The sequence below is a fragment of the Camelina sativa genome, chromosome 20, assembly GCF_000633955.1.
Source record: "Camelina sativa cultivar DH55 chromosome 20, Cs, whole genome shotgun sequence".
NCBI lineage: Eukaryota > Viridiplantae > Streptophyta > Magnoliopsida > Brassicales > Brassicaceae > Camelina > Camelina sativa.
In genome coordinates this window covers 6,054,877-6,073,351 of record NC_025704.1, presented here as the reverse complement: position 1 = coordinate 6,073,351, position 18,475 = coordinate 6,054,877, and the positions used below count along the sequence as shown (strand labels likewise).

The following is an 18,475-nucleotide window of genomic DNA, read 5'->3' as shown; positions in this document are numbered from 1 at the left end:
ACTATTCAGGCTTGATAAAAGATACTCCTTTTGTGTCATAAAGGTTGATGTTCTATAATTTTTTCTTCTATCACAAATGATAATTTCTTTAGTGTATTTAATGTATTTTTATTCTTAAAATCAAATACTAAAATATTTTTATTTTTATAATAAATAATTAAATATATACATGCACTTGAATGACAAATGTGAGAAATATATGAGTAAATGAGTAGTAAAAGGAATACTCAGCTCTGTTTTAAAATATATGATGTTTTAACTAAAGCAGCAGATTAGGAAGTCTTTACTTTTAACAAGTTCAACCAATCAGAAACAATACTGCATAATATAAAATATTAAACTAATCTTAAAGTTGCATAGAAACTTGAAAATATCCTATATTATGAACAAAAAAACTTTTTCAAAACATCTTATATATTGAAACGGAGGGAATATTAATATAATTTTTTTTTTTTAATTTTGGTGAAAATTCTAAAAAAATACTCCCTCTGTCTCATGAAGATTGATGTTTTGAGACTTTCACACATATTAAGAAAATTTTTAGTTTTTATTTGTTAATTAATTTATAATTACTTTTTGGTAGAGAGAGAAAATATAAACCAATAACAATTCAAAAATTTTAATATTTTAAATGATTACTTCTTGAAGTTTGCAAAACATCAATATTTGTGGGACAAAAATATATCCCAAAATATCAATCTTTGTGAGACAGAGGGAGTAACTATTATGATAAAGATGGTGCAATCATGGAATGCCATATAATAATAATTGGTAATTAATACAGAAAGAGATAGACGTGTACGTAAGCGCGTTTAAGACACGCGTTCCATAGTAGTAGTATTCTTATCCCTCTCTCTCTTATATATAAAGTAAACCAAACCAAACGAAATCGTAACAAACTAACAAACCTCTCCTCTCCTCTCTCGCCGAGCAAACCATTCATAGATATATATGTCGACGACCGCCTCCGTCATCATCATCGGCGCCGGAATCTCCGGTTCGTATATATCAATCATACTCGCTTCGCTTGCGCTGTTACTATCGTCGTACGTGGCTTGTTGATGATAACTAACGGGATTTTTTTCAATAATAATTTTGATTTATGTAAAAAATTAGGAATATCTGCGGCGAAGGTGCTCGTCGAGAACGGAGTGGAAGACGTATTGATACTAGAGGCTACGGATCGGATCGGTGGAAGAATACAGAAGCAAAACTTCGGTGACGTGCCGGTTGAGTTAGGCGCCGGTTGGATAGCAGGTGTCGGTGGTAAAGAATCCAATCCTGTTTGGGAGCTCGCCTCGCGTTCTAACCTCCGTACTTGCTTTTCCGATTACACCAATGCTCGTTTCAACATATACGATCGAAGGTCCTCCTTATACGATTCTCTTTCTTTAATAATATTATTAACTGATCATCACTCACTCTGCTCAAGAATTTGTATATGTTTCTTTAACTTGCAGTGGTGAAATCTTCCCGACTGGTATCGCAGCTGATTCGTATAAGAAAGCTGTTGACTCTGCCATTTCCAAGCTAAAGAGTCTTGAAGCTCATGAATTTGCAGCTGAAGAAGCTCCTTCGTGCGTCTTTCTCCTCTCTGTTTTTACCTTACTTCTTTTTTTTTTATGTTCTAATAATGTGTTGTTGCGTTTGGTGTTGTTTAGGTCACCGAAGACGCCAATAGAACTCGCCATTGACTTTATCTTGCATGATTTCGAGATGGCAGGTAGCTCTTGAGAAATATACATGATTAATTTCTACACCATGCATATAATTTTTACTATTTGTTGCGGATTGATTGATTCTGTATTATTACTACTACTGTGTTGCAGTGGTTGAGCCAATATCAACTTATGTAGACTTTGGTGAAAGAGAGTTCTTGGTTGCTGATGAAAGAGGTTATGAATGTTTACTGCATAAAATGGCCGAGGAGTTTCTATTTACCTCGCATGGAAACATCTTGGACAACCGCCTCAAATTAAACCAGGTTCATAACTATATATATCTCTTTCTTCTTCTTCTTCTTCTTCTTCTTCTTCTTCTTAATTTAAGCTTTCACTGTGAAAATCATTGGTCATCAGGTTGAGTTAAAAGAGTATATTTTGACGTTTTCTCTAGGAAAGCTACTTTTGCTTTTTAGTTGTTGTTATTACGTACTCTATTCGCTTTGATTTGATTTGCATTATCTTTCTTTTTCTTTTTTGCTGCTAAGGTTCTCTCAGCCTTTGGTTTCTAGTGGAATTCATTACACCTCAGGTCCTTGTAGCTATATTTTCTTTTGTATATTGGTGGTCTTAAGTTGATATTTTTTTTAGGAAAGCATTTTCGTGGGGTCTGTCTGTGTGCATGAGTGAGCGTGTTTTATTTATTGCCTCTCGTAAACCAGCTGGCTTAACTTTGAAAGCTGTGTGTTATATAAATTTAGTATAGTAGTCTATATTGGAGCTATATATATTTTATAGTGTGATGAATGAAGCTGTTGGAATTAATGGCATGTAGGTGGTTAGGGAGGTGCAACAGTCTAGGAATGGGGTAGTGGTGAAGACAGAGGATGGTTCCGTATACGAAGCTAATTATGTGATTGTGTCTGCGAGTATAGGTGTTCTCCAATCCAATCTTCTCTCCTTCCAGCCACCTTTACCCGTTAGTTTACTTTCTCCTTCTTCTCTTTATTATTTTCATAATTTATGTGATTAACTCTACTCATTGGTCTTATCTTTTATGCTTATTTTAACATTTTAAAGATACAAGGTGGAGATTTTTAATCATTCAATGTGCATGAATCTAGGAATTATTAAACCAATAGGTGTTCCTATATTTTTAATCAAAACCATGCACAATGCAGTGGGTTAGCTATGCATGGTTGACCTGACCCACATAATTAATTCAAGAGTATCAAATCTGAGTTCAAGAGCAGCAAATCTGAATTCTATCTATAACTATCCAAAATTGTTTTTTTTTTTTTTTGGTCAGAGATGGAAAACAGAAGCTATACAAAAATGTGACGTGATGGTGTACACCAAGATCTTCCTCAAATTCCCTCATTGTTTCTGGCCATGTGGTCCTGGTCAAGAGTTTTTCATCTATGCGCACGAACAACGCGGCTACTTCACCTTTTGGCAGGTTGGTTTCCTTAATAATTGTGAAATAGTTGTTGATCTCGATGCATCTTTTTTGGTCGTTCCACTTACGGGTGAAACGTGGCATATGCACTCTCTAATCTTAAAATTAAACAACACCTGGGGTCCCATTGATTTAAACTATCATTGCTTTTAGTTATCTTGAGTGTCTCAACCACATCTGCATGGTCCATGAGTTCAAAGAGTAGAATTCACACAAACAAATATTATAATGTGTATGCATAGTTGCATACCATTTAGCATTTTATTAGTATTACTTAATACATACAACTTGCGTTGCTCTCTATTCTCGAGCTTGCTTATATGTTTTATCTAATAGCTGCGTTGTTGTTTGTTGTCAGCACATGGAAAATGCGTACCCGGGTTCTAATATTCTGGTGGTGACGTTGACTAACGAACAGTCGAAGCGCGTGGAAGCTCAATCAGACCAGGAGACGCTGAAAGAGGCAATGAGTGTTCTCAGGGACATGTTTGGGTCTACCATTCCTTACGCAACCGATATTCTTGTCCCCAGGTGGTGGAACAACCGGTTTCAACGCGGTAGCTACAGTAATTACCCTATGATATCTGATAACAAGCTCCTGCAAAATATCAAGGTAACACACTTTTTGTTTCTATTAAGACACACATACATGTCTGCAGTCATAAATTTAAGAAAAGTTTTGGTGTTCCAGGCCCCAGTTGGACGAATATTCTTCACAGGAGAACACACAAGTGAAAAGTTCAGTGGGTATGTACATGGAGGATATCTTGCAGGTATGGAGACAAGTAAATCTTTGTTGGAAGAGATGAAGCAGAGTTTGTTGTTACAACCTTTACTCGCCTTCACCGAGTCTCTAACGCTAACACAACAGACTCCTAACTCTCAAATATACCCAAATGTCAATTTTATCTCAGGCAGAAGTTAGAAACACAGCCACTTATTCATTTTATTTCATTCTTTTAAGCTACTCTTGAGCAAACAACGACTCATGGGAAGTATTTACACAATAGATGCCTTGAAATAGCTAAGGCATCTCCTTTTGCCTTTACCGGATATACCTCTGATGAACTTTGTTGCCATTTGTGAGACATCATTATCCATTCTCTTCGCCATTTTTCTACCTTAAATTTCTTCTTATCTCGTAAGCTTTTAAGCATTTCACTGAAATACAAAGTCGCTCGGGGTAGGTAGTAGTCTTCAAGTAAACCACTCCAGAACTTGTTTGCTGATGATGATGATGATGATGATCACAACTTAGAATGGTTTTTTCAAAGCCCTATCCACTGAAAATCTTTGTAAGTTTAAATTCTTACCATAATCATGAAGCTTGCTCTGGTTCACATCTTTGGAGTCATACCACATCGTCACTTGTGTTCTCGCGTTCCACTCATACTGTCCACACAAAAAAACTCAGGTATAAGCAATGTACTTCTTCTACCAGCACGAAGGACAAAATTAATGTTACACCTGTTTCCTTTCACCATTGTTTCTGGCCAGCTTCTTTGCACTCTCAAGCCATGTTCCCAGAAGGAAATTATCATCCGAAGCAAGCAAAACGTCCATGTCCTTTATAATCTCAAGAAACTTCTCACTCAATCGTCTTAAGCTTCCGACATCTTTCTTTACAAAAGCAGTCACTGCTTCAATATACACCTGGTTTGCTAGCTTTGATAAAACTTGACGCGTCAAATCAACCATGTCATACCTGAAAGCAAAACCCATGAGAATCTGTAACCATTAATATGGTAGATAGATACTTTATATTTCTGCTTGCATCTACTTAGTACCTATATGTTAAGCTCCTGGACATATCATCCCCAGCTTCTAGGAAGATTTTGAGAGCTTTGATCACCTGCTTTGTAGAATACCATAAATGAGCCTTAGGCAAACCGGAGCTCTTATCTTGAAACAAGAATCTTCTTTTTGTTTCATATGAGCCAGTGGAGATCATATGTGAATCTGTTTGTTTCGATTCGTCTTGTATAGAACTAGATGGATCCCAATCCGGAAGCTTGACTATGAAATCTGTGTTATGATCCTAAAACAGAGAATTTTACAAGCAAGCTTCTTATGAATTATAGCGCAGATCTACGGAAAGATGATGCAGCAGTAGTGACCGTAACAAACATACCGCAATTCCATCAGTGCAATTGTAGATAGTGTGATATAGAATTTGCCAAGCGGCCTCGATTTGATGATTTTCTTTCATGTACCTTCTGCGTGCATAGCTCTTCAACCATTTCTATAAGCACAAATATTTAAAATGTATGAAACTGATTGAGCAAAGTGCAAACACTTTCAAGTGTCGTATGAAGAGTTTATACTATGTATGCATTACCTGAACATCAACTTTCTCATCCCGAAATGCCATTTCAGAAGTTAGCTCGTAAACCACAGGGTTCTGCTCTATTCCTTCCATGCACATTCCTACACCGACCTATGTGAAACACAAATAAAAAAGATTCCGTTTCTAAGAGGTAAAGTGGCCTCACCAAAAGTATACATTAGACTAAAATTTGAAACATATTGTGAATGTAGTATCAAAATACCATGGTTGAATTTTTGCTCACACGAGCATCAACTGGTCCTGAAGAAATTGAATCAAGAGCACCATACATTTCAATGTTGCCTCCAAAATTGTGAAGCATGCACCTGGAATTCATCCGGTATGAATAAAAACACGTAAAATATAACTCTGACTCAGGTATAAGAAGGAAAATGAGACAACAATATACCATATATAAGGAGTTCCATAAAATTGGGAGGACGTTTTCCATATCGGTTTAACTTCAGCATACAGATCAAGAACTATCATTTTGCCAAAGGGAACTGAATGTAAGAGCGCCTGCAGAAAGCAAGCGAGGCTGTGATATTGAATTTATCAGCATTCACCATAAACACTAAATTGGATGTTTACTTTCATCTGAGGCGGCTTCCAGAATTTTGAGTCAGAACTAAAAAGCCAACCCTGCACAAAGGTGGGCCTCAAGTAAGAACGCATTCAGAAATGGAGATTTCCCTGCCCCATCATTCTAGATTGCTGTAACTTCAATATTAAAACTGTGTGTTTACAGTAATTTATATAGCATCCCAAAGTACGTATGCCACTGAGAACAAAACAGAAAAGAAGGCATACTTGCATTAACCATATAGCGTTCTTGTTTCCTTTTGACATAGCTGTGTACACTGCAGCTCCTAGTGAAGATATATATTCAGGTTCACTAGTGGGAGGAGTATTCTCATTGAATGTATCACTGCATTAATACAAGTGACATCATTATTCCATACAAAAAGAATTGGGTTTTTCTTGAATCATGCATTTTTGCGAAAATCATATTGACCAATACTCACCTGGGTCCAAAATAACTAGGAAAAGTTGCAACAAATAATTTACCTCATAGGTTCAAATTGAAGATAATTACCAGTTATAAATGTTTGTAATCTCTCCATATTCTGAGACAGTAACAAGGAAAGATTAAAGACATATTTTATATAAAAAAGACTGTGATCAGGTGGGATCTCTATTATTATGTGTCTAATCTGAGAAGATGGCTTTCAATGGATTAGATAATTTCCACGATTGTGATAACATAAATAGCTTCAGGGTACCTTCAGTTTGTTGTTTGATAAAAGCCTCTCCAATGTCGATGAAGAGAGGATCAGAAGGATTTAGAAGGTATGTGCAGCACCAGCGAGGATCACCATCCACCGTGTTCCTGAGAAGAAAGGAAATACAATGTAAAACAGTAAAATAATAGTATATATATGCTTTCTCATCACACAGCTCAAAAAGTTTGATCCATGGTGTTTAAAAGATTTGGGGGGCAAGATTTACGAAGGGAAAACCTACCAATTATCAAGTCGAGTTATATTTGCCCCGGGATATATCTTTTTCAAAGCTGATGGAACATTGCCAGAGAATGATGGAAGTACTACGAAAGGAGGAAGCACCCAAAATATAAGATGCTATGAGAACAATCTATTAAGTATCTTTAAACAGAATAAAGTGATTATTCAATGGACCTGGAGTCATGCCAAGCTGCAGCATTCGAGAAAGTATCCGTTTCTGCAAAAGCAACTGGTCACCTAACCAGTTTTCCGATAATGGACCACCCCACCTGTGATGTAGATGATGTAGAAAAGACATGGATTATGTGAGTTCTAAGAATGAATGATAGATCTAGCTCAGAGGGAGCATTGGCTATAGGAGCCTGAAAATATCAGAGATCAGGTAATTTACGCGTGAAGATTTCCCATACGAGCCCAAGCAAGAAACGCTGGTCCACCAAAATAGTCATCAAGGTCCCCTTTGCTGATATTGAACCTCTAAAAAAGATTGATATAGAACTTGGTTAGTATATCTTAACTTATAACCAATATAAAAGGATGCAAAAGCCGATAATTTCACAGCGAACAATTACTATCACAGACTATTTAAAAGTTTTTCATTCCCTGATTGCAATCTGACGAGAATAGGAATCCAATACTTACCTTGAAAACCTTTTGCCAAATAGCTTCTTGCCCAGTGAATGCTAGAGGCAAGTTGATTCCTTGCAACGCCATCCAGTCAATCTCTCTCTCCCATCTCTCCCATCCCCACCAAACATATGAATCTAAAAGTACACAAGAAAGCAGAAGCAGGAGCAGCCATGTGATATTGTGATGTGAGTGACACAGCCATTGAAACATGAGAAGAATTTAATTCCAAGACGTGTATATGTCTTACAGCTAGATGTAACAACATTTTGGTAATAGTTCCAAGGGACAGGACGCCTAATCAAGATGCCCTTAGAATCTAGACGAGGTAGATGTCCAGGCTGTGGAACAGAGTCAATCTGAATGCCACCAGTCTTGTCCCAAGAAACATGAGCATTACATTTATACTTCAAATACCAATGTAGCCCAGAAGCAATCTCAACTCCAGTTGTGCCTTTAATCCTGAAGTACAAGTTAGTAAATGAACAAAACTTGGAAGAGAATAATCTCAAGTAAACCCTCATCAAGAAATATAATTACACAATTTCAGGTCCAATTCGTCTCAGGCCATCAGAGTTCTCAATTAGAAAGCAGCTACTCCCACCACAAACATCCTATTGAAACAAAATAAATCAATCACTTTCACACTGTAAAATATAACTCTAGCATAACTGGATTAACGGCAAAATAAAAAGGAAGAACCTTTGAGATAATTCTGAAATCAAAGCTATGAAAATGGGTGGGAAGCAGTCTTTGCAATAGACCCTTAGCTGCTGATTCTTGTACAGACCGAATTGGTCGTAGAGAATCTAAACGGTCAAGCAGAGTCTCGATTGTAGGATGTTGCTTTGACAAAGATTGAGAGTGATGAGCAAGAACCAACAACACAAACAACACCAATTTGATCATGGAACGCATGTTGATACTCTTCGTCACTAGCCAGGAAAAGGCTTATGATAACATCAGCAAGTGATGATCTCTCAAGTAACAATGGCCGGATAATATTTTTATTTCATATTTTCATCAGTTTTGTTTTTTCTCTCTTTTTCTCATACACAATAAACCGGAGTAAACCAAAATAAACCAAGCTAACCGGATCTGTTTTCAATTTTATTGGAAAACAGAGAAGAGAACGCATGAGCCTGTGTTTTATCTTGGTGAGTTAAACCCTAATAATATGAGTGCTACTTGAGTTTCTTCTTCTGGGGTTTTAAATCTGCTTCCTGGATCTGTAGCTCCAAAGTTTGTTTAACTTTGTAACGATTCGTACTTCTCTCCGTTATGAAAAATTTGAAGCTTTTCTCCGAGGTTCCTCAGAACATCCAATTCCATTCACCCGAAGAAGTTGTACAGTTCGCAGCCTATGACATCGATCAAAGTCGCTTATTTTTCGCATCTTCTGCTAATTTAGTTTACACCCTTCAGCTCTCTTCCTTTCAAGTAAGCCTGTCGTTTCCTCTTTTGGTTTAAAGATTGGTTTTTTTAATTTCCCTTTGATTCAAGTCTCTTGTTGATGAACTTGCTAGTGAACTTAGGGAGTAGGGGGTCTGTTTAAATCGAAAGTATTGATTTTTTTGGTCCATTATAATGTGGCAGAATGGGAGAGCTGGAGCAAACACCGGTTTACCTGTGGAGGTCTGCAGTATCGATATAGAGCCTGAGGATTTCATCACGGCCTTTGATTTTCTCGCTGAGAAGGAGTCTCTATTAATTGGGACATCTCATGGGCTACTTCTGGTTCATAATGTGGAGAGCGATGTGACTGAGCTAGTTGGAAATATTGAAGGAGGTGTCAAGTGTATCTCGCCTAGTCCTACTGGAGATCTACTTGGATTGATTACTGGTCTTGGTCAGTTGCTTGTGATGACTTATGATTGGGTTTTGATGTACGAGAGGGCGCTTGGAGAGGTTCCTGAAGGTGGTTACGTACGTAAGGACTCCTTACCTTCTTGTCAAATTGACTTAAAAGTTATGGTTTTATTTGTAAATTATCTTGAGCACCTTCTCTCCATTTGCTAACCTTGTGAATTAAATACTGTTTTAGGTGAAGCAGATGATTTGTCTGTAAATTGTGGGGGTATTTCCATTTCCTGGAGAGGTGATGGAAAATATTTTGCGACAATGGGTGAGGTTTATGAATCCGGTTGTATGTCTAAGAAGATTAAGATATGGGAAAGTGATTCCGGTGCTTTGCAGTCTTCTTCAGAAACAAAAGATTTCACGCAGGGGATTCTTGAATGGATGCCGAGTGGGGCAAAAATCGCAGCTGTTTATAAGAGGAAGTCAGATGATGTCAGTCCATCAATTGCTTTCTTCGAGAGGAATGGACTTGAGAGGAGCTCCTTTAAAATTGGTGAATCAGCAGGAGATGCTATGGTATCATGTAAAACTCTGAAATGGAATTCTGCATCAGATCTTCTTGCAGGGGTTGTTAGTTGCGAAACATATGATGCCATTAGGGTGTGGTTCTTTAGCAACAACCACTGGTACCTGAAACAGGAGATTAGGTATCCTAGGGAAGATGGGGTAACGTTCATGTGGGATCCAACAAAGCCACTGCAGTTAATATGTTGGACTCTTTCAGGGCAGGTGACTGTTCGCAACTTTATGTGGCTAACAGCGGTCATGGAAGACTCAACAGCCTTTGTCATAGATAACAACAAGATACTGGTGACACCACTATCTTTGTCCTTGGTGCCACCTCCTATGTATTTGTTCAGCCTTAGTTTTTCTTCTGCTGTCAGAGGTATGGCATATTACTCAAGAAATTCTAAGAATTGTCTGGCTGTGTTCTTGTCAGATGGAAGCCTGTCTTTTGTTGAGTTTCCTGCACCTAATACTTGGGAAGATCTCGAAGGCAAAGTCTTCAATGTGGAAATTTCAGACTGTAAAACAGCACTGGGCTCTTTTGTACATCTTCTATGGTTGGATGTCCACTCACTTCTGTGTGTCTCTGCTTATGGTTCTAGCCACAACAAGTGTCTCTCTTCGGGAGCATATGAGACAGATCTTCATGGTTCTTACTTACAAGAAGTTGAAGTAGTCTGTTATGAGGATCATGTTCCTGATCAAGTGACTTGCTCTGGCTTTAAGGCTAGCGTTACTTTCCAGACACTTCTCGAATCACCAGTCATGGCTCTTGCCTGGAATCCTAGTAAGCGTGATTCAGCCTTTTTGGAGTTTGAGGGTGGGAAAGTGCTTGGATATGCGTCAAGGTCAGGAATTATGGAAACTCGTACTAGTGATGATAGTGTATGTTTTTCATCGACATGTCCTTGGGTGAGGGTGGCGCAGGTTGATGCTGGTGGAGTGCATAAACCCTTGATATGTGGGCTTGATGATATGGGTAAACTGTACATCAACGGGAAGAGCCTATGTAATAACTGTAGCAGTTTCTCACTTTATTCAGAGTTAGCCAATGAAGTGGTTACCCATTTGATCATTTTGACCAAACAGGATTTTCTCTTTATTGTCGATACCAAGGATGTACTGCAGGGAGATCTGGCACTTGGAAACGTGTACTTTGTTATTGATGGTAGAAGGCGAGACGAGGAAAATATGAGCTATGTTAATATTTGGGAAAGAGGTGCAAAAGTAGTAGGAGTCCTCAATGGAGATGAAGCTGCTGTAGTGCTACAAACTATGCGGGGAAATCTCGAATGCGTATATCCCAGAAAGCTGGTCCTCTCTTCCATTACGAATGTGTTAGCTCAACAACGGTTCAAAGATGCATTTAACTTGGTAAGGCGTCACAGAATCGATTTTAATGTTATCGTGGATCTATATGGGTGGCAGGCATTTCTACAGTCAGCTGTAGAATTTGTTGAACAAGTAAACAATTTGAGCCATGTTACAGAATTTGTTTGTGCCATGAAGAACGAAGATGTTACAGAAACACTGTACAAAAACTTTTCCTTTTCCAAAAAGGGAGACAAGGTTTTTCAAGTGAAAGATGGTTGCAGTAACAAAGTATCATCCGTTCTACAAGCAATTAGGAAGGCTCTTGAAGAACGTATACCAGAGAGTCCATCAAGAGAACTCTGTATTTTGACTACTCTTGCCCGAAGTGATCCACCAGCTATCGAAGAATCTCTTTTGAGGATAAAATCTGTTCGTGAAATGGAATTGCAAAACTCTTCTGACGATATACGGAAAAAGTCTTGTCCATCTGCAGAAGAAGCCTTGAAACATCTTCTGTGGTTATTAGATTCTGAGGCTGTCTTTGAAGCTGCCTTAGGTCTTTATGATCTGAACCTTGCAGCTATAGTGGCACTCAATTCCCAACGTGATCCAAAAGAATTTCTACCTTATCTTCAGGAGCTGGAAAAAATGCCCGAATCCCTGATGCATTTCAACATTGACATTAAATTGAAACGTTTTGATAGTGCTCTTAGGAGCATTGTATCAGCAGGGGATGGCTACTTTTCTGATTGCATGAACTTAATAAAGAAAAACCCTCAACTTTTCCCTCTGGGCCTCCAGCTAATCACAGATCCTGAAAAGAAACAAGCTGTTCTAGAGGCTTGGGCAGATCATCTCATTGATGAAAAACGTTTTGAAGATGCTGCCACTACGTACCTATGTTGCTGTAAACTGGAAAAGGCTTCAAAGGCATATCGTGAATGTGGTGATTGGAGTGGGGTACTCAGAGTGGGGGCGCTGATGAAATTAAGTAAAGATGAGATCTTGAAATTGGCATACGAACTCTGTGAAGAGGTCAACGCTCTTGGGAAACCAGCGGAAGCAGCAAAAATAGCTCTTGAATATTGCAAAGATATAAGCGGTGGAATTAGTTTGCTTATCAATGCGAGGGAATGGGAAGAGGCGTTAAGGGTTGCATTTTTGCATACAGCTGATGGTATAATCTCAGTGAAGAGTTCTGCTCTGGAGTGTGCAAGTGGTTTACTAAGTGAATTCAGAGAATCAATAGAAAAGGTAGGAAAATATTTGACTCGCTATTTAGCTGTTCGGCAGAGACGATTATTGCTTGCAGCAAAGCTCAAATCCGAGGAGCGGTCTGTAGTTGATCTTGACGAGGACACAGCTTCAGAAGCAAGTAGCAACCTGAGTGGAATGAGCGCCTATACATTGGGGTACATCCTTGCATTTGTCTTACTCTCTCAGTCTTTATCTATGTGGAATTTTTCTCTTGCTGATCTTACATATTTAAGACTAAAACGGAGCTGAATTAGGCATTGATCGTTTTTAGAAACAGGAGCTCATATTTGGGATTTTCTGATGACTTCAACATGTTTTCTGATTGTGTACTCGATTAACCAACATCTAATGATATGCATGAAGATTCCAACATATATATTTTTGTATTGGTAAAATGGTAAACTTTATTGTTAAGCCTGCTAGCTGAGAGCTGACAATTGAAAAGAAGGTTGGGCATATTCTAGGTTTTAGTTAAACATTTGTTGACAGGTTAAAAGTTCTCGGGCATTGATTGGGTAGAGAATTAACATTTTGCTAGGGAATCAAAGTCTCTGTAATGTAGTTGTTTTGTGGATTAGATAGGGTAACAGTTAACTAGTTTGTATCTAACCTAAAAGTTCTTGTTATCAAATGCTATTGGTCCAGGACAAGGAGAGGTTCTGCTGCTTCAGTCAGCTCAAGCACGGCTACTAGCAGGGCAAGGGATTTGAGGCGCCAGAGAAAGAGTGGGAAAATTCGTGCTGGCAGGTATATATATATATACATCTCTTATGAAAAGTATTAATCGGTAAATGAGCAAAAATGTAAATGAATAAAATTGTGGGGTAAAAATGCAGTGCGGGTGAGGAGATGGCTCTTGTTGATCATTTGAAGGGTATGCGGATGACCGATGGAGGAAAGAGAGAGCTGAAGTCGTTGTTGATATGTCTGGTAACACTTGGTGAAACGGAGTCTGCACAGAAGTTGCAACAGACTGCAGAGAATTTTCAGGTCTCGCAAATAGCAGCTGTAGAGCTAGCAAACGATACAATGTCCAGCGAGAGCGTAGATGAAGAAGTTTATAGCTTTGAACGTTACGCTCAGAAGACGAGATCCACAGCACGAGATTCTGATACCTTTAGCTGGATGCTTAAGGTCTTCGTTAGCCCATGAAATTCTCTAGATCGGGTTTATGACTGAATAAGCTATATCAACAACAACCTTGTGCTTTTCAAACATCATCTACCTTTCTGGTTCTTTCCTATTTTACTGTTTGACACACACTTAAGAGATCAAGGTGCATCGGCTCCATTTTTGTTCGCGGCTTAGGTTCGTGAGTTTGAACAAGATAGGCTTGTTGGAAATTGAACAATGCTCCATCTGAGATTATAAAGATGAAAATCCAAACTGTTTGTTTACTTTACTAAAATGAATGGTGTAATAATATTATGTCTCACTAGCTTTAGTGCTTTAACATTAAAACTGAGCAAACACTAGCTACGGAAAGGTTTGGCTATTTACGCCAACGAAAGAAGGAAAGAAATAGACAATTCATCATCATGTTCATGCCCATCACCACCAGCCTGAACTAACTGAAACGGCAATCTATAATGAAATCGACAGAAAAAAAATTGATGTCTTTGTCTTTTGTTTTACTTGTCGCTCGCTACATGGAACTTTTCTCAAATAGCAGTCTCCGCACATGGACCAAATATGGTTGACTTGGTTGACTTTGACTCCATGATTCACAAAAACTTTTTTGAAGTCACATCGTAAAATGACTTTGACTCCATTGAACACATATGACCAATTCCTAGTTTTGTATTCAAGATGTCATTGCTAATACGCACGTAAAGTGATGTGTGTATGTGTGTGTGTTCTTATTTGTTTTCCAACAACGTACGTGATGTGTTAAGACTAAGAGTCTAAGAGGCGTTGTTTTCTCTCATAATTTTCTATTTTCAATTTCTATAGATGTTAACTTTTCTTTTTTAGCATCACATTAATTTCTTCTTCTTCTTCCTGTATTGTTTTTTTCTGAAGAAAACCTACGTACGTCATACGTTAACTCTATAAATATCTCCTCGTCTCATCATATATATCATATTAATGTTATCCGTATAATTAAAATTGAAAAAAAAAACTAACTAAAATACATAATACTTCAAATAAATAAAAAAACATTATTTTCTTAGAGCAATTCTATAACTAATTAGCACTTTATAGTGCACTCAGAGTGTTGTTTCCTTTCTAATGATGTTCCTATGAACTCGATGAGAGAAGAAAAAAACCATATGCATTTTCAAGCAAACCATACATTTTCAAGTAAATCATATTGGTAAATCCACTTCATATGAGTTTGTGTCACTTGCTGTCTCATTATTGTTGGGATTACTTAATATAGGGACTCTAGTTTCTGTCCATGCATGCATGTTAGGTCGTCCCTATAATCCCACCAGGATAGTAATGTTATTATTATAGAGAAAAAATCCATCAGAAGCCGTTGATAAAGTGATTGGACTCATATAGATGGGTTTAGACGGTTACAAAATTATGTGACGAATAAAATTAAAAAACGAAAACAATGGTCATATAAATAATTAGCGAAAGCGACTGAGATTAGTACTTGAAACTGCCAAATTAATTAAAGGTGGGTATGTTGACAAAAATTTAATCAAAGTGGTCCATGAGAATCAGCACCAGAGGCCAATCAAGCAATTTTTACCCCTTAAAACACGAGTTTAGTACTCACAATATTTCCTCTTTTTTAGGCAAATGTAATTTCCTTGCACTTCACTAATTATGTTTTTTTTTTTAAAATGCTCACATGAAAACGTTATGGTGAGGCTTCAAACAGAATTTTAAGTATAAATACACACGCATACGATTTTATAGATATAACTTATGTTTTCTTTCTTTTCCATGTAACAAAAACAAAACAACTCTTTTCTAACCTTCACATGAAAAAAGCTTTGTGCAGCATAATGAAGCTTAAGAGAGCAAGGCCATTCATAGCCATTATCTTCATACAGTGTTTGTACGCATTGATGTCTATAGTAGCAAAATTAGCTTTGAACGTTGGAATGAGCCCTCACGTTTTAGTTGCTTACCGGATGGCAGTTGCGTCAGTTCTCATTACTCCTTTCGCCCTCGTCCTTGAAAGGTTTGTTTTTCTTCTTCTTCTTCCGGTTCAGACCTACACTACGAACTTAAAAATAATGTTTTCTTGTTATGGAAACGCAGGAACACAAGACCACGGATGACCTTCAAAATCTTCCTTCAAATAGCTATCCTTAGTTTATTTGAGTAAGAAGAAGACTTTGTCGTTTACACCATTTCTGTTTCATAATGGTAGGCTTTAACTTGTTCTGTCTATGTCGTTAACTCTGTTTTTAATGATCAAATGCAGGCCTGTGGTGGAACAAAACCTGTACTACTCAGGGATGAAACTTACCACTGCCACTTTCACATCGGCTTTGTGCAATGCACTTCCTGCAATGACATTCATAATGGCCTGCCTTTTCAAGTAATTAACTCTATCCCTCTGTCTCACTCTAAACCAATATTATTTCCCATGGATGCATCACTGAAACGATTTTACTCGGTTTCTGTTTTCTTAAAAGGCTTGAGAAGGTAACAATCAAAAAGCGTCACAGCCAGGCAAAGCTGGTGGGAACCATGGTGGCTGTTGGAGGTGCAATGCTCATGACATTCGTGAAAGGGAATGTCATTGAGCTGCCTTGGACAAAGAACTCAAAGGGTCTTAATGGACATTCACATGCTATGAGGATTCCAAAACAGGACGATATAGCAAAAGGATCAATTATGCTTGTAGCAAGCTGCTTCAGTTGGTCATGTTACATTATTTTTCAGGTAGGAACCTTTCCCTATTCTTATAACAGCTATGTAAAAGAGACAGGACAACCACATCCGTTCCTCTGAATCTTGGTATCTACCTTAAAAAACAAACTTTAACTTATTTCTTGGCATAAAAACCTTAATTGATAATACTTTTAGTGAACAAAACAGTGAAATCACAGAGCTGAGGTTACAGAGGAATTTATGTTTTTTTCAGGCAAAGATTCTGGCTCAATATCAAGCTGAGCTCTCGCTAACTGCTCTAATGTGCATTATGGGGATGTTGGAGGCTACTGTTCTGGGATTGATATGGGAAAGGAAAAACATGTCAGTCTGGAAAATCAAACCAGACGTGACGCTTTTAGCTTCAATATATGGGGTACAGCAATTCTTATATCTGTAAAAGCCTTTTGTGTGTGTGTATGTTTGCTGACAAAATGAAGTATTGTTGATTGTCACACAGGGACTTGTCTCAGGGTTAGCATACTATGTTATTGGATGGACGTCAAAGGAGAGAGGGCCTGTTTTTGTGAGCGCATTCAACCCGCTCAGTATGGTTCTAGTTGCTATTCTGAGCACCTTTATTTTCTTGGAAAATATGTACCTAGGAAGGTAACAATAGCCTTGATCCTAAGTTTACTATTGTGATAGATCTAAAAGCAGCTGAGAGTATTGATTATGGCTTCTAAATTTGTAGGGTTATTGGGTCAGTTGTCATTGTCATTGGGATATATTTGGTACTGTGGGGTAAAAGCAAGGACAAGGGAGGGAAGCTTCAACCAAACGCTGGGTGTGCAGAGACTGTGGTAAAGATTGATGAACAGAAGGTTCCCACGCCTGATAATAACCGAGTAGTACCCACCAGTGACCAGATAATGATCCCAACAAAGGCAGCAGCTCGATCTCAGGAGTCAGTCTGAGACGCCGATTTTGTTCCATGATCTCTCTATATATACCGCTTAACATTTTTGATAGTATTGATATGATGGTTTGCCAGAATAAGAGCAAGTATTGGGCTACAGAAGTCTCATAAAAGCTTAGAATTTGGCTATCCTTGCAGTAGTTTATGTACTTTAGTAAAAGAACTAGACTTCATCATAGCAGTACACGCTTCTGATTTATTATATCAGAAGCTATAGTTACAGAGAGATTAAGAATGGATTTCACTTACGACAAAAACCTTCCAGTTGATAACTTCTCTTCTCAAGAGGCCAAAGTGGCTGCATCCTTCCCATAGATACGCTTAAGCTCAAGGCTGGCAACTTGATATGAAGCTGAAAAGAGACATAAGTAGAACCAATCATTGGCTTTTGTATCTTGTTGTCATGCTCTAAGCAGCTATATCCTATTAAAATGTCTATGTTGCATTACTACCTTTCCAGATGTTGAAATTCTTATGGTTGATATCAGATCCTGTGACATTTTGAATAGCGTCGAACAACTTCTCCTGAGGTGAATTCTTCAGCTCTTGAACAACGCCATAGATGGTCTTTCCATTCTCAAAGTATATGTGGTTATTTGGGTGCTTTGTCTTGCAATTAGCATGCTGCTCGAACTCATAAGCATTAAGAACCTGTTGCACAGTTGAGTTGTAAGATAAACAGATGACATAAATTGTACCAAACAGACCATTTGTACCATGTTGCTTACTTTATTAAAGTTACAGTTGCTGCAACCACATAGATACCCAGTCCCCTTTATGATTCCTTTGAGATTTTTCTGCCAAATCATGTTTCAGCACATAGAAGATTAAATGGAAAGGTTTCCTTCTCAAGACAGATAAAAGAAGAAACAGACCTCACGTGACCACGAATAGTACTTCACAGTAACCCCATCAAACATTCCTGTTGACAACAAGGACTTCACATTTGAAGGAAATGTGTTTGTAGAACCCTTCTTAGCTGTCTTTGAAACATGAGTTTTGGGCACAAGTAAGGTATCAACTCTAGGACTAGCATATAGGGGATTCCCAAATTCAAAAGACATGTTTTCCTCTGCTTCCATATAAAGAGGAACTTTAGCAGTTGCAGGGTCATGGCTGAAGTTCTCAAAACTGTTAATAACACGAACTGATGAACCTAGTGTGGTTTCTTTCTGATAATAA

General features: G+C 38.0%; 5 protein-coding genes across 6 annotated transcripts in view; 3 read left to right on the top strand and 2 right to left on the bottom strand.

Moving 5' to 3' along the window:
* LOC104769588 (polyamine oxidase 1-like) lies at nt 905–4,064 on the top strand. The gene is made up of 9 exons (XM_010493841.2): nt 905–997; nt 1,117–1,366; nt 1,461–1,577; nt 1,662–1,723; nt 1,830–1,984; nt 2,497–2,640; nt 2,971–3,120; nt 3,479–3,733; nt 3,812–4,064. Exons 1-9 carry the CDS (start codon nt 952–954, stop codon nt 4,043–4,045), a joined length of 1,413 nt encoding a protein of 470 aa, XP_010492143.1. The 5' UTR covers nt 905–951; the 3' UTR covers nt 4,046–4,064.
* Nucleotides 3,897–8,600, bottom strand: LOC104769589 (alpha-N-acetylglucosaminidase). The gene is made up of 19 exons (XM_010493842.2): nt 8,299–8,600; nt 8,137–8,210; nt 7,847–8,058; nt 7,612–7,733; nt 7,361–7,446; nt 7,144–7,238; nt 6,971–7,052; nt 6,730–6,836; nt 6,543–6,573; nt 6,257–6,374; nt 6,038–6,088; nt 5,856–5,965; nt 5,670–5,772; nt 5,459–5,557; nt 5,252–5,362; nt 4,908–5,158; nt 4,588–4,825; nt 4,434–4,512; nt 3,897–4,345 (listed from the first exon to the last, which is right to left on the bottom strand). The coding sequence occupies exons 1-19, from the start codon at nt 8,512–8,514 to the stop codon at nt 4,107–4,109; spliced, it is 2,424 nt and encodes an 807-aa protein (XP_010492144.1). The 5' UTR covers nt 8,515–8,600; the 3' UTR covers nt 3,897–4,106.
* On the top strand, nt 8,746–13,969 carry LOC104769587 (elongator complex protein 1). Of its 2 annotated transcripts, XM_010493837.2 has the most exons (5): nt 8,746–9,036; nt 9,193–9,526; nt 9,641–12,689; nt 13,180–13,281; nt 13,371–13,969. In XM_010493837.2, the coding sequence occupies exons 1-5, from the start codon at nt 8,878–8,880 to the stop codon at nt 13,684–13,686; spliced, it is 3,960 nt and encodes a 1,319-aa protein (XP_010492139.1). In that variant the 5' UTR covers nt 8,746–8,877; the 3' UTR covers nt 13,687–13,969. The 2 variants fall into 2 exon arrangements, with proteins under 2 accessions (XP_010492139.1, XP_010492142.1); XM_010493840.2 differs by lacking the exon at nt 8,746–9,036 and having other exon boundaries at nt 9,430–9,522; nt 13,371–13,796.
* On the top strand, nt 15,412–17,775 carry LOC104769584 (WAT1-related protein At5g13670). The gene is made up of 7 exons (XM_010493832.2): nt 15,412–15,676; nt 15,757–15,819; nt 15,923–16,039; nt 16,137–16,386; nt 16,589–16,750; nt 16,835–16,983; nt 17,069–17,775. The coding sequence occupies exons 1-7, from the start codon at nt 15,474–15,476 to the stop codon at nt 17,289–17,291; spliced, it is 1,167 nt and encodes a 388-aa protein (XP_010492134.1). The 5' UTR covers nt 15,412–15,473; the 3' UTR covers nt 17,292–17,775.
* LOC104769586 overlaps nt 17,397–18,475 on the bottom strand; it is a 3,089-nt gene continuing 2,010 nt past the window's right edge. The window contains exons 6-9 of the mRNA XM_019241777.1: nt 18,169–18,465; nt 18,022–18,090; nt 17,746–17,944; nt 17,397–17,645 (exon numbers count right to left, since the gene is read on the bottom strand). Coding sequence (XP_019097322.1) covers nt 17,575–17,645; nt 17,746–17,944; nt 18,022–18,090; nt 18,169–18,465 — 636 coding nt within the window. The 3' untranslated portion in view covers nt 17,397–17,574. The remainder of the gene's footprint in view (nt 17,646–17,745; nt 17,945–18,021; nt 18,091–18,168; nt 18,466–18,475) is intronic.